The sequence below is a fragment of the Tupaia chinensis genome, unplaced genomic scaffold, assembly GCF_000334495.1.
Source record: "Tupaia chinensis unplaced genomic scaffold, TupChi_1.0 Scaffold000463_1, whole genome shotgun sequence".
Taxonomy (NCBI): Eukaryota; Metazoa; Chordata; class Mammalia; order Scandentia; family Tupaiidae; genus Tupaia; species Tupaia belangeri.
In genome coordinates this window covers 1,438,814-1,453,304 of record NW_006159972.1, presented here as the reverse complement: position 1 = coordinate 1,453,304, position 14,491 = coordinate 1,438,814, and the positions used below count along the sequence as shown (strand labels likewise).

Sequence of the window (14,491 nt, the reverse complement as noted above, 5' to 3'; positions counted from 1 at the left end):
CTCTTGGTGTCTGGCATAATAGTGGTAGAGACCGTAGATTAGACGTGCACAGACAGCCCACCGACTGGTGCAGGGGAAGAGCTAGAATATCCAGTGATGGGGCTGGCAGGTGGCATGGTGGTTAAAGGTGCTGGATTCCCACATGGCTGACTGCAGTTTGGTCCCAGACTTGGTGGCTTACTTTCTCTCCTTTTCTCTCTGGTCAAATTTTAAAAAATAATGATAACAGGTGGAATTAAATAAGTAATTCACTTAAAAAACAATGCCCACAGTGCTCCTTTCTGCTTCCCGCCGGGGCCTGTGGTTTACTCCAGGGGCCACACCAGAACGATTTCAGTGTGCGTGTTGCGGGCGCTCAGCTGTTCACCTGAGGAAGGTGATGCTTTCTTCAAGGCCCCTGCACCTGTCCTGCAGGGGAATCGAGGCAGATCAGGCTTCTGATAGTTATCCTGCTGCTCCAGAGGAACTCCATGCCGTATGTGGTTGTAGTATGGTTTGATTTAGGCAGGACGGGCACGTATGTGCACAGCTGTGTGCTAAATATACACATACACGTGTGTTTCCAATTTCCTTCCTAGATCTTGGCTCTGATTGCATTCATCTGCATAGAGACCATCATGGAGTGCTCCCCGTGTGAAGGCCTCTACTTCTTTGAGTTCGTGAGCTGCAGCGCATTTGTGGTGACTGGAGTCTTGCTGATTATGTTCAGTCTCAACCTTCACATGAGGATCCCCCAAATCAACTGGACCCTGACCGTGAGTACAAATCACCCCTTTCTGACCCTGGAAAAAACCAAACAGACTTGGGTCAAAGGCAGTGTCAGAATCACTGTGTTGAGTCGGGTTCTAGGTCACGTTGATACTTCAATATTTCTTTTTAACTCAACTGTGAAATTTTAAATTTCTTGACCAGGTTGAATAAAACTACAAAGTAAATTGAATCTTAACTAATGGTGGAGGCAGCCTAACACAATTACGTTGGCCTTTGTAAAGTTGTCATTCCAATTTCACGGTCATCTGAGAAGACTGGCAATGTTGATACTTTCAGAATGTGGGAAGGAAAATAGAATGAACACATCTACCTGGTTTTCAGGCTAGACACAAAAACCATTCACAAAAATAATCATTTTGGGAGGCCGGCAGGTGGCGCAGTGGTTAAGGTACCGGACTCCCATGTGGCCAACTGTGGTTCAGGTCCTGGACCTTGCAGCTTGCCTTCTCTCTCTCTCTCTCTCTGGTCAAATTTTAAAAAATAACGACAATAGCAAATAATATAGAAATAAATAATTATTTAAAAATAACAATCCTGGAGGAATTAAAAATATGGATGAAAATGCAAATAATTTGCAAAGCCTAAGAATACTATTAAGTTCAAAGCAACTTAGAGTACCTTGAGAGTGTGGTAGTTTTTTGTTTCGTTTTGAGACTTTTGCTACAGAGTGTGTGCACTTGCTGGAGAGACAGAAAGCAAGAAATCACCCCTCCACCCCAGGGGCATATGGCCATACCACAAGCCCTTCTCCTCCGTTCTCCTCTTGGGATTTTGGGTACATACGCACATGTGTCTGGCATGAGTTTCAAGCCTCTGGGCCAGGACTGGAACTGTGGTTGGCTATGTAGGAGTCCAGCTTCCCAACCACTACTTCATCTGCTGGCCCCTAAAGATGTGGTAGTTTGATCAGAAAGTCTTGAGGGGAAATGCATCCTTTTCTCTCTGCAGAGCCCTGTGTGTGGATACCTTGCCAATTGGCATGAGGACCTTGGGGCTGGTCAGGCCCAGGCGCCCTTTCTTCAACTGTGTTACTGGTCCTTGACATGCAGAAAGAGAAAGGAATTTTAATACCACTTGGTTTTCTTTTCTTTCCTTTTTTTTTAAAAGAGAGTTGTTTTTTCTATGTTTTTTGTTTTTTGTATTTTTGCTATAGAGTGCGTTCACTCACCAGAGAGACAGAGACTGAAAACGAGAAATTACCGCCCCGAGGGGAGGATGGCCATGCCACAGTCTCTTCTCCACATTCTCCTCTGGGGATCTGGGGATTTTGGGCACACACGCACATGTGCCCAGTATGTTTTTAGTCACCTGGTCTGAGACTAGAACCACCGTTAACAACACAGGAGTTCAGAGATGTAAGGATTACGCCATCTGCTGGTCCCTAAGTTTTCTCGGTAGCTCTTTGCAAAGTCTGTGCAAGGGCTCGCAGGGAATCAGGGAGACCTGCTGAAGCACAATCGCTGTGAGAGTGGAACCTTGTGACGTTGCAGCTGTGGGTCGGGAGAATTGGCCGGGGAGGCCCTGGGCCCCTGGAGAAGCCAGGCGTGGCCCTGTGTCTCTGGCTGGTGCTGGGACGTGCAGACACCATGAGAGAGAGTGGCTGTGGGAGGAGGCTGGGCTGCCGCCTTGTGTGGCAGGGCCGCTCTCACGGTGCGCCCTGGGCGTGAAGAAGGGACAAGCTTCCCGGTAGAATGAATGCCCTCTGTGTTGTCCTAATGAGCACGCACCTCTTTAGGAGGAGAAACAAAAGGAGAGCTGCTGATCTAGAAAAATTATGTCAGTCAAAAACTCAGCTGATTTTGCCTTAGCATTGAAAGCTGAGAAAGAACATGATGGTATTTTGATTTCAAGCTCTAAAACCTCAAGAGAACCACAAGTGTTTTCTCCAATTTTTTGTCTCAGGTTTTACTGTCTTGACTATTTTAAGACAAACTTTGTATTATGTATTTTTAAATACTTGTAGAATTATGTCCTAAATTGACTGTAGTAGACAGCTTCGGAGAAACTTATAACCACCCCCACCTAAAATGCATGCTCTGTAAGGGTGGGGGCAAGGTCTAGATTGTCCTCATTGGTGTCCCAGTTATCTTGTTCACTGGTGTCCCAGTTGCATGTTGTTTCTAAGGCCCTTTCAGTAATTACTCGTTGAGACATTGGTGTCCCAGTTGCATGCTGTTTCTAAGGCCTTTTCAGTAATTACTCGTTGAGAGAGGGGATGGGCTAAAGAGTGGATTAAACCCTGCAGGAGGGCTGGCTCCATAGCTCAGTGGTTACGGGAGCCAGATCCCACATGGCTGACCGCAGCTGAGTCCCGGCCCCTGCAACTTGAAAAATACGCATGGCACACGTGCATGCATGTGTGTGTCCCAAAGCCTGACAGGATGGAGACATAAAGGAGAAGGGATTGTGGCATGACCAAGTCCCATTGGAAGGTGCTTTCTTCCCCCTGCTCTCATTTCTCTCTCTGTCTCTCTAGTGACTTCATGTGCCTTCTGGCAATTAAAAAACTCAAGGAGCCAGCCGGTAGTGTAGTGGTTAAGGCACTGAACTCAAATGTGGTTGACTGAGGTTTGAGTCTCAGACTTGGCTTGAAACTCATGCCAGGTGTGAGTGCATGCATACGCAGAATCTGAGAGGAGAATGGAGGAGAAAATATTGTGGCATGGCCATCTCTCCTGGGGGTTGATTTTTTACTTTCTGTCTCTGTCTTTCTCTGTCTCTCTGGTGAGCCCATGTGCCCTATAACAAAAGTCTCTCTAAAAACAAAAACAAAAACAAAAACAAAAACAAACCCCAAAAACCCAGAAACAAGTCAATTTAGTTTTTTTTTCAAGATATTTTTGTTATAGGGCACATATGCTCGCCAGAGAGAGACAGAGTGAAAAATCACCCCGCTCCAGGGGGGATGGTCATGCTGCAATCCTTTCTCCTCCATTCTCCTCTTGGTATTTTGGGCACACACACACATGCATCTGACATGAGTTTAAGCTGCTAGGTCTGGGACTTGAACTGCAGTCGACTATATGGGAGTCCAGCAATGTAACCATTATGCCATCTATTGGTCTCACAAATAAATTTATAGGAGGAGAAGGAGAAGGAAAGAAGGAGAAAGAAAGAAACCCTGCAGAAGGGTCTATCTACTTGGTGGAGAAGCAGCTGCTGAGAGGATTAAGACCATAGGCTTTGGGTAATACCAAGTTAGGTTCAAGTCCAGTGAAGCTCTTACAGGCTGTATATGACCATGGCCAGTCACAAAGAGCCCTACGTTGGTATAGTCTCACTGCTGGTAAAGTGGAAGTAATGATATTTTTCTTATAGAATAGTTTTGAGTGTAAAATAAAATAATGAGCATGAAGGCATCTGGTAAACCCTCAAACAGTGGGCACTGGCAGTATAAGAATATTACTGTCAACATGCGTCAGAGAGAGTTCTGGCAGGCTGTTATTATCTGTTCCCCACACTATTCTCTTGCAGACTTTTTGACTTTACTCTGTCAACTCTGTTTAGTCCATTCATTTGACAGCCTTTCATTTGTTAAAAGACTTCATGCTTCAGATGGCCTTTATGCCTAGAAATACCTGTTCAGCGAGCTTCCTGGAATTCTCATTTTTCTCTTTGGACCATGAAAGACTTCCCACTTGCTGACTACCACGTATCATTGGTCAGATTGAGATGTAGCTTTTTCATGGGAGAGTTGATATCTGCCCTTTTCTTCCGGGTGGTGTTGGCTGAGGACCATGGTTGGGTGGTGATATGATCACCTGGAAGCACTTTCCTGCCCCTTGGGAGCCTTTCCAAAACCTTCACCCTTTTGGAGCAGATGTAGGAGTTTGCTTACAGAGACAACAGAAGGGTGTGTACCTTACGTGAACTCGAGCAGATGGTACCCACTGATAGCAGCTCAGGACATCTGCTCTCTGAGGGGAGAAAAAGTGAGTTCCTCAGGGCTGGTCACAGCTCGTCGGTCTCTGCATGAGGGTTGGCTTGGCTGTGTTGTACTTCTCTACCAAGATGGTAGGAATATCTATGTTCCCAACAGAACCAGCCTGATGGATGAAACAGGGCATGACTGGTTTAGGTATAGAAAAATAGGTCATTTATGGAAGCAACAAGTAGATAGAGGTTAAGGCAGCTGGATCCCACATGGCCAACAGCACAGTTTGAGTCCTGGACTGGATGGCTTGAAAATATACCAGGCATGTGTGCATGCATGCCCACAATCCTGAGAGGAGAATGGAGAAGGGATTGTGGTGTGGCCATCTTCCTAGGGGGATGGTCATTTCTCACCTTCCTTTTCTCTCTCTGGTGAGTGCACGTGTCCTATAGCAAGACTTAAAAAGAAAAAATAAAAAAAGGAAAGAAAATGGGTCATTCCAGAGCCCAGGTTTACATAAATATGGATGAGAAATGGTAAATAAGGACAATGCAAAGCATGCATATATTTTCCAGCAGCAAAATTTGATGCAGTCTGAAAGATTTTTGTTCATATCAGGTTTTTGGTGAATCTGTGGGACTTGTTCTGTGATGTTAGTTTTCTCTGTATACTTTTTCCACACCCATGTGTGTTACATGTGGATTTTTGTAGACTCACTGCAGGTGTGTTACTGAAAGAGAGCCCCAAAGTGTATCTTTTTTTTTTTTTTTTTTTTTGAGAGATTTTCACTGTAGGGCGCGTGCGCTCGCCAGACAGACAGAGAGAGACATAGAGACAGAAAGCGAGAAACCACCCCCCAGGGGGGATGGTCACGCCGCAATCCCTTCTCCTCTCGGGATCTTGGGCACGCACGCACACGCGCCCGGCGTGAGTTTTAAGCCACCGGGTCCGGGACGTGAACCACGGTCAACTGCGTGGGAGTCCAGCGACATAGCCATTACGCTAACTGCTGGTTCCCCCCAAAGTGTATCTTAAATCAGGACCAATAGACAGCAATGGCTTAGCTCCTGGCCTCTGACCTTCTCCATCTCCCAGCCTAAGGAAGGGCTGCAGCCTTAGTGTTTCGGGAAGAGGCAGATAAACTGGCTGAGGGTGAGACTGCAGGGAAGTGGGGGAGACTAGCAAAATGTATGGCTGAGAGGGTATATGTTCCATGAACAACATTAAAAATGTTTCAACACCGAGGCCAACAGGTGGTGCAGTGGTTAAGGCACGGTACTCCAACATTGCCAACCACTGTTCGAGTCCCAGATCTGGCTGCTTGAAACTCACACCAGGTGTGTGTGCATGCGTGCCTGAAATCCCAAGTGGAGAAGGGATTGCAGTGTGGCCATCCCCCCAGAAGGTGATTTCTCATTTTCTGTCTCTCTGTCTTTGTCTCTGTCTCTGTCTCTCTCTCCCCAGATAGCTCATGCACCCTATAGCAAAACTCTATCTCAAAACCAAAAATAAAAGTTCCAGGACCACCAGATGGCTTAATTGTTATGTCACTGGACTACGATGTAGTCGACTGTGGTTTGAGTCCCAGACCCGGTGACTTAAACCTCACTCTGGGTACATGGGCATTCATGCCCAAGATCCTGAGGGGAGAATGGAAGAGAAGGGATTGCAACATGGTCATCCCTCCTGGGGTGGAGGGGATGATTTCTTGCTTTCTGTCTCTCTGAGTCTCTGGCAAGCGGCAAAAATCTCTCTAACCAAAAAAAAGGAAAAGCTCAACAGCAATGTTTGCCAAAATAAAACCAAAACTCTCATCAGAGGACACACCTATGGGTGCTCTCAAATATGCAGAATGAATCTACAAGTCTTGATTTTGTTTCACAGCCCAAGAACTCAAGTGGTTTATGCTAACTTTTGCAGTATCCTAGTTTTAAGCCTTTTAAGTTATGCAAGTAATAAATGTTTGTTGTAGAGAAACTAGAAGACACAGATCATAAAAAAATCATGTGATGACCTAAGAGAAATGAAGGCATATCCACATAAAAGCTTGGACGTTCATAGCTGCATTTTTCAGAGACAGACAGTAGAAACAACGGAAATGTCTGTCCACTGATGAAAGCGTACACAAAGCATGGTGTATCTGTACAGTGGAATGTTCGATAATAAAAAAGAATTAACATAGTCACCGTACATGCTGCAACATGAATGAACCTTAGAACCTTTATACTAAACTGCAGGAATCGGGCATGGAAGACCACGTATTATATACAGTTGAATGGCTTTGGTCTGTGCAGGTCTGCTTATATGTGCATTTTTTTTTTCATTAAATACTGTAAATATATTTTATTTTTCTTTTATAATTTCCAGGGGGCACTCACCAGAGACAGAGGTACCTCTCAATGGGACACGGTCACACTGCCACCCCTTTTCCTCCATTCCTTTATCCTGTGGGGATTCTGGGCATGCACACACATGTGTCTGGCATGCCCCTCAAGCCACAAGGGCTGGGACCATGTGGGATCTGGTTCCCTTAACCTCCATCAGGGGCCAGCCTTATAAATGTATTTTTCTCTTTCTTATGATTTTATTTTTTCTAGCTTACTTTAAGAATATTCATGAAGCCAGCAGATGGAGTGGTGGTTAAGGTACCAGACTTCCAGTGGTCAACCATGGTTCGAGTCCTGTACTTGGGACTTAGTGGCTTGAAAACCACACTGTGTGCATGTACATGCATGCCTCAAATCCTAGGAGGAGGGTGCAGGAGAAGGGACTGCAGGATGGCTACCCCCCTGCGGGGAGAGTGATTTCTCACTTTCCCTCTCGCTGTCTCTCTAGTAAATACACTTGTCCTATGGCAAAAATGTTTAAAAAAAAAAAAAGAATGTTTTTACTTTGTAAGAATACATAATATGTATTAATCACTGTTTATGTTATTGGTAAAGCACTTGGTCAGCAGTAGGCTATCAGTAGTTAGGTTTTCAGGGAGCCAACAGTTACACACAGATTTCTGATGGCATGGAGGATTGGCACCTCTAACTCGCTCTGTGGTGTTCAGGGGACAGCTATAATTCTACTTACATGAATTGTGCAGAATAGGCAAATCCATAGAGACAGAAAGCAGATAAGTGGTTGCCCAGGGCTGGGAGCGGGAGTGAGGAATAACTGCTAGGAGTGTGAGGCTTTTGTGTGGAGTGCTGAAAAGGTTCTAAGATTACATTGGGATCGAATTACATTACAGTGTGATTGAGTTACACAATTTAATTGGATAGATTTTATGGTATATCAATATAACTCAATAAAACCGCTAAAAAATACGTGATACAACCTACCCAGGAGTAACCACTTATAATAATTAAGTATAAATTCTTCTAGACATTTTCTCTAGACTATTTTTCACATATACATATATGTTGTACATATGAGTGAGAAGAATGGAACCATTAAAGTCATGTTTTTTGTTTTTGTTTTTTTTTCCATTTAAACTATCCTGAGCATTCTCCATGTTAAATATACAGCTGTATCAGGACCAGCAGTTGGCATAATGGCTATGTTGCTGGACTCCCATATAGTCGACTATGGTTCGAGTCCCAGACCCAGTGGCTTAAAGTCACACTGCGTGCGTGTGCGTGCATGCCCAAGATCCTATGAGGAGAATGGAAGAGAAGGGATTGTGGTATGGCCATCTCCCCTGGGGGGTGATTTCTCGCTTTCTGTCTCTCTGTCTCTTTCTGTCTTTCTGGCAAGCGCAAGCACCCTATAGCAAAAACCTCCTCCCCCCAAAAAATATATATCTATATACACAGTTATATCATTTTATTTTATTATTTTTTGAATGATTTTTGCTATAGGGCATGTGAACTTGCTGGAGATGCAGAGAGAGACTGTTATGTTCAGGCTCCGTTTTAGATAAGTGCTTCAGCATTTCGGTAGGTTTCACTGGCCTCTAAGGAGGAGGCAGATGAGGCAGGCTCTTGTTAAGAGTTGCTGGTGTGTTCTCCCTGGTTTAAACCTGCCTCCTAAATAACCTCAGTTCGTGGTAGAAAATGATCTTTTTTTCCCCTTTAAATATCCCTTTTTTTTTTTTTTTAAATGATTTTTGTTATTGGGTGCATGCATTCACCAGTGAGAGGAAAAGTAAGAAATCAGGCCCAGGGAGAGGGCCATGCCACAACTCCATCTCTTCCAATCTCCTCTTGGGATCTTGGGCGTCCAAAATGAGAGAGCGAGCACTGCAGTTGTTTTGACACAGCCCCAAATCCTAGGCACGCATGTGTCTGGTATGTGCAGGGAGACCTCTGGTCCTGAAAGGAAACTTGCCCACATGGGTTGGATCAGCCTAGCCAAGTGACCTTTTGTTTTTAAATCATTTTTTTTTTGAGAGATTTTTTTGCTATAGGGCGTGTGCACTCGCCAGAAAGACAGAGGAGACAAAGAGACAGAAAGCGAGAAATCATCCCCAGGTGGGATGGCCACGCCGCAATCCCTTCTCCTCTGTTCTCCTCTCAGGATCTTGGGCACACATGCACATGTGCCCAGTGTGAGTTTAAGCTGTCAGGTCTGGGACTACATGGGAGTCAAGCAACATAGTCATTACACCAACTCCTGATCCCTTAAAGAATTATTTATTTTAATTTTATTTACCATTATTTTAAAATTTGCTACAAGGCATGTGTACTCATCAGAGAGAGAGACAGAATGAGCAAGAGAAGACAGAGAGAAATGGTGAGAAAGCAAGCCACCAGTTCCAGGACTCAAACCATGGTCGGCCATGGGGGAGTCCAGTGTCTTAACCACCACTCCACCTGTTGGGCCCTGTTAAGTGACTCTTAACCATGGGGCTATATTCCTTTCTACAAGTAAAACAGGCGGTCCATCTGTGAAACGTGGAACATGTAACCTGATTTGCTTTGCAAGAAGCTTAGGAGAAAATCCTCCAGCTTTAGCGACATAGAGCCTTGAAAGGCTGCGTAAGAGAGTGTGAGGTCTGGCTTCGTGTGTTCTCTGCGATGCAGCTGTGCTTTATGTATCCACACAAGTGTGGGGGGTGTTGGAGGGCATTTCAGCAGTGTCAGTACATTTAAAGTCTCAGGGAGTTTTGTCCCTAACCAAGACGATTGAGCATGGTGTTTTTCTATTTTTTGTTTTTTGTTTTTTTTTTAAGGTAACATTAGAACTCTCAACAGTAATTCATGTTACCAGTTATTTCTGAAGCCATTAAGGAATGATTAAGGGGCCAGCAGATGGTGTAATGGTTACGTCTTTGGACTCCCATGTGGTCAACCATAGTTTGAGTCCCAGACTCCATTGCTTAAAACTCACACCGAGCGTGTGTGCACGTGCACCCAAGATTCCGAGAGGAGAATGGCCATCTACCCTGGGGGTGATTTTTTGCTGTCTGTCTCTCCTGGCGAGCACATGTGTCCTATAGCAAAAATCTCTTAAAATAAAAATAATAAAATAAAATAAAAATAAAAAAAGAAGAAGAAAGAAAGAAAAGAAACAAAAAAGAAATGATTAAGCTGGTGGTTGGTTAAGGTGGAGATTTTGTGGTGAGGATTTACCCAGGAGCTACATACACTGCCTTGTCTTCCCTACTTTTTTGTGACCCACACCCCTGGGACTTGGAGACTGAAATGGGAAGCTGGTTTGAGCTGGGTGTTGTGGTCCTTATTTTGAAAGTAGTTCTATTGCTTTTAAAGCAAAGGGTGAAACGATCCTTTACAAGTGGTTTCGTTCTGTCTTTTTCTTTAGGACTTGGTCAACACTGGACTCAGCACTTTCTTTTTTTTTATTGCTTCCATTGTCCTGGCTGCTTTAAACCACAAAGCCGGAGCAGAAATCGCCGCCGTGGTAAGCAAACTCAGGAGGCTAAAAGGCAGGCTGATCTGTGCGTCCCTCCATGTCTTGCCCTCCCCTGTCCCTTGGCATGCGTGCTCCCTGCTCCCCTTGAGCATTTTCTTTGGTAACAATGGGATGTTATCAGAGCCTCACCTGCCCATGGAGTGTGGGGTCTTAAGGAAGAGAAGGCAGCCTCGGCCCCATTAGGCCGTCTCGTGTCGTTTTTGCTCTTGGAAGCGGAAGGCCATGGCAGTGGGGAGGTGGGGGATCAGATACGACTTTCCTCTCAGACTGCATTTCGGCATCGATTTGGATTGACAAAGAACACTTCAGAGTTGGGAGGTGCTTATTAAAAGGGTTATAGAAAAATAAAGCCGCTGCTCTTGGGTTGCTCAATAGGTTCATCGGTCCTTGTCAGGCAGTTCAAATCCAGCTGCCTCTCACCTCAAACTGCCCCCTGGGCGCTGCAGGTGGCGGGCAGAAGATAGCAGGTCGGGGTGGGGATGGCGGCTGTTCCTGCAGTACAGGGGCGTGACTGGAGGCTCACATGAGAGACTCATTTCCTGTCTATATTACATTTTGTCCACATTATATTTTCTCATCCAAGACCAGAGGCCACGAAGGTGCTGTAGAAGAGGTACTTTTGTAATTAATTTATTTTTTAAAAAGGTACAAAATACTCCAAGGGAGATCTTAAGCCTCATTCAGGCCAGGCAGGATTTTCTGTGGGTCACGTGACTACAGCCTCAGCCACAGTGTGACAGCCATGCAGTCGGCAGGGCCATGGCAGGGAGCTGGAAGAGGCTACCCCATGGGTCCCTGTGAAAGTCACTCAGAGGCAAGTCACACGCCTGGGGACTGACCGCCCTGTTGTTTTAGATCTTCGGCTTCTTGGCCACTGCGGTGTACGCGGTGAACACGTTCCTGGCAGTGCAGAAATGGAGAGCCAGCAGCGTCCGCCAGCAGAGCGCCAACGACTACATCCGCGCCCGCACCGAGTCCAGAGACGTGGACAGTCGCCCTGAGATCCAGCGCCTGGACACGTGAGGGCCCGCAGGGTCCGCCTCCCTCCTGTCCTCGCGCGAATCCTCTCACTCGAGTTTTCTTTCCCTCGTCACGTCAGATTTTCATGGGATTCAGTTGAATTTTGTCCTCTTTGGTAAAAGTTCATTTTGGGAACAGGTTTCTGAAGTGCCCAGCGGGCAGGTCTGTGGGGCTGGAGAGGCCCGCGTTCTCTAGTGATCAGTGGCCGTGGGAGCAGCCCCCTCACTGGCCGCCCTGTCCACTCCGGGTCTCCACCATCCCAGAGCACAGGCCTCCCAGCTGACTCCGAACCACCCTGTCGTGTGTTTGGAACAAGTCAAGACTTTGGGTTGAATGGGGCTGCTGAGGGGGAGGCTATCAGGCAATGAAGGTGCAGGGTCGGAGCCACCAGTCAGCAGCAGCTGTTGAGTCTGGCTGCCGGGATCCAACCTAGGCCTTGTCTTCCTCGCCCAGGGCACCCCAGCAGCCGACAGAGCCCACACGCCATGTGCCACTCTGATGGTCTTGGCGGTAGGCTTGCTGGTGGGGCTCTTTGCTGAGGATGGGGAAAACTGGCATCCTCCCAGGCAGCTCCCCGCACTGATGTCTCATGGGAGGGTCACCAGTGAGATAACCTTGCTGAGAAATCACTTGATTCTTCCTTAAATGAATCACCTTCCCAAATCCCAGATTCTGATCCAGGAATATGGGGACCGTCTTGTTTTCTAGTTTCCTGCCTACTCTAAAAACTTGGAGGCTGAACTGCAGGATTCCTGTAACTTTACCTTCTCAGGTAAAAGCCATGAAGGAAACACAGTCCTTTCCACCAGCCAAAGCTCTTGCCTGTCTGTTGGCTCCTTGGACCAGAGGGGGGAGAGTGTGTGTGTGTATGCATGTGTGTGTGTACACGTGTGTATGGCACACAGACACACACACACACCCCTCTATTTAGGGCCGTGTACTAATTTACTAAATGCCTGGGAAGAGTTCTGAAGTGAGTCCAAGTAGATTTGTTTAAGATTTAGAAATACTTGAAGCTCCACCAATGTTTCAGAAGGCGTAATTGTCACTTTTAAAGGGTGCCTCAGTGTCACAGCTGTGAACATCAATCTTAGAAGTTGTTGGGGAAAATCCTGGTTACTTAAGGTTTTTGACTGATTCTTGATAAAATCAAGATTATTATTTGTGATGAATGAGTTAAGCCCCTATGATGCTGTAGGGTTTTTGTTTGTTTGTGTGGGATTTTTTTTAGATACTAATGGTCTCTTCTATGAAAATTATTTTGTCAGGTTTTCACTCTCTGAACTGATTTTCATGTTTACAAACCTCACTGTAGCTCTAATATTTTGTGTCTAGCCCTCACCAAGATGGAAAAAAAAACCCAGACTTCTGGGAGGAAATTCTGCGGTCCTGTGGAAACTCCCCAGGAGATCCCAGTAGCAGGTGTTTACAGCATTAGTAGTATGCTGTGTAATCAGTAACTCACAGGGGGGTGTGCGTCTGGGTGCGGGGAGGAGAGTGTGTGAGAAAGTGCCCTCCATGCCCATGTGGCTTTGCATTCTTCAGAAAAGAGCAGCCTCTGGTTTTACGGCTGGAGTTGATCAGGTACTGCTGACTGATCGGGTCGGGGAACGTGGGAAATGCTGCTGCCCCTGCAGGGTCAGGGTGAGGGGTCAGCTCCCTAAACTGAACATCCGGTACAGTCCTACTTCTGCTGCAGCTCCCGTCCATGGCAGCAGCCCAAGTCACATGTTCAAGTGCCATGCCTGCTTCAAGGGCTGACCCAGCTGGTCTGGTGGTTCCTCACCTGCCTCCTTCTGCCACTGAGGGCAGCCAGGCCTGGTTGTGGATAGAGCCCCCTTCCCCTGTATTTCAGGAGTCGTACAAAGCATGCTTCTCATTGACCCTATTCTGTGTGATGATTTGCGGGGAGGTCATAGCATCTGGGTTATATCTGTCTACTTTACATATTTATTTTGCATTTGTCGAGTGTCTGTACATAGTTAAAATTGGGCTTATCTCCCTCCGAGGGTTCCATTTAAAACAGGATCACAAAGACTTGGCCTGGCGTTCAACTGGGCCCACTTGGACAGACAATCCTTAGCTTTATCAGAAATCTCTGGCTGGGGGACCAGCAGATGGCGTAGCAGTTATGTCAGTGGACTCCCACATGGCTAATGGTGGTTTGAGTCTCGGACCTGGTGGCTTCAAAATCACGTTGGGGTGTGTGCGTGCTTGCCCAAGATCCCAGGAGGAGACTGGAGGAGAAGGGTTGCGGCATGGCCATCCCCCTAGAGGGTAATTTCTTGCTTTCCCTCTCACTGTTTTCTCTCTGGGGAGTACATGCACTCTAAGGCAAAAGCCTCTTTAAAAAAAAAAAAAAGGGAGAAAAAGAAAAAGAAATCTCTGGCTGGGAATCACATGACTTGGCCTCAAAAAAGGCCGCCTTTGAAATGAGACTGAAGAAATGAATACCATCCCCACTCAGGCAGGAGGATGGCCCAAGTGTTCCCCAAGTCACTCTATAAAGCCAGTTTATCATCTGGTGAAAAGGAGTCTGTTGATTGGCTTCCTGAGGTGGTGGTGTCCTGCAGAAAGTAGTTCTGAAGTCCATCAAAATTGTAAAGCTGATAGATGATAAAAAGGGGCCATATCTCATGCCACAGGGTGACTTAGGAATTAATTTGCATTTTAGCATTAGAATCTTTGGAATGATTTATGTTCCTGTAACTGTTTGATGTCCTTCGTGTGTAAGCTCCCCCACGGCTTTTGTGTGTTTCGTGGTTAATTAGCACCCACTGGAGCCAGAAGTGGCTGCGGACCCCCTTCTTATCAGTGTAGGATGCAGTCAGACATCTGCGGTGTGATGCAAGAGAGGCAGGCAGGGAATACGGTGGTCTCAAAGGAGGCTGCAAGGACACATGAGTTTCTCCTAGGTTGCTCTGTATACAGGCAGAAGGCCATCTAGATGGGGGGGGGGGGGTG

General features: G+C 46.3%; 1 protein-coding gene across 1 annotated transcript; it reads left to right on the top strand.

Annotated features, from left to right (window-relative positions):
• The first annotated feature begins 582 nt into the window (after positions 1-582).
• Positions 583-13,705, top strand: CMTM4 (CKLF like MARVEL transmembrane domain containing 4). Its single transcript, XM_027774617.1, has 3 exons — positions 583-755; positions 10,397-10,495; positions 11,363-13,705. The coding sequence occupies exons 1-3, from the start codon at positions 618-620 to the stop codon at positions 11,528-11,530; spliced, it is 405 nt and encodes a 134-aa protein (XP_027630418.1). The 5' UTR covers positions 583-617; the 3' UTR covers positions 11,531-13,705.
• The last annotated feature ends 786 nt before the right edge of the window (positions 13,706-14,491 follow it).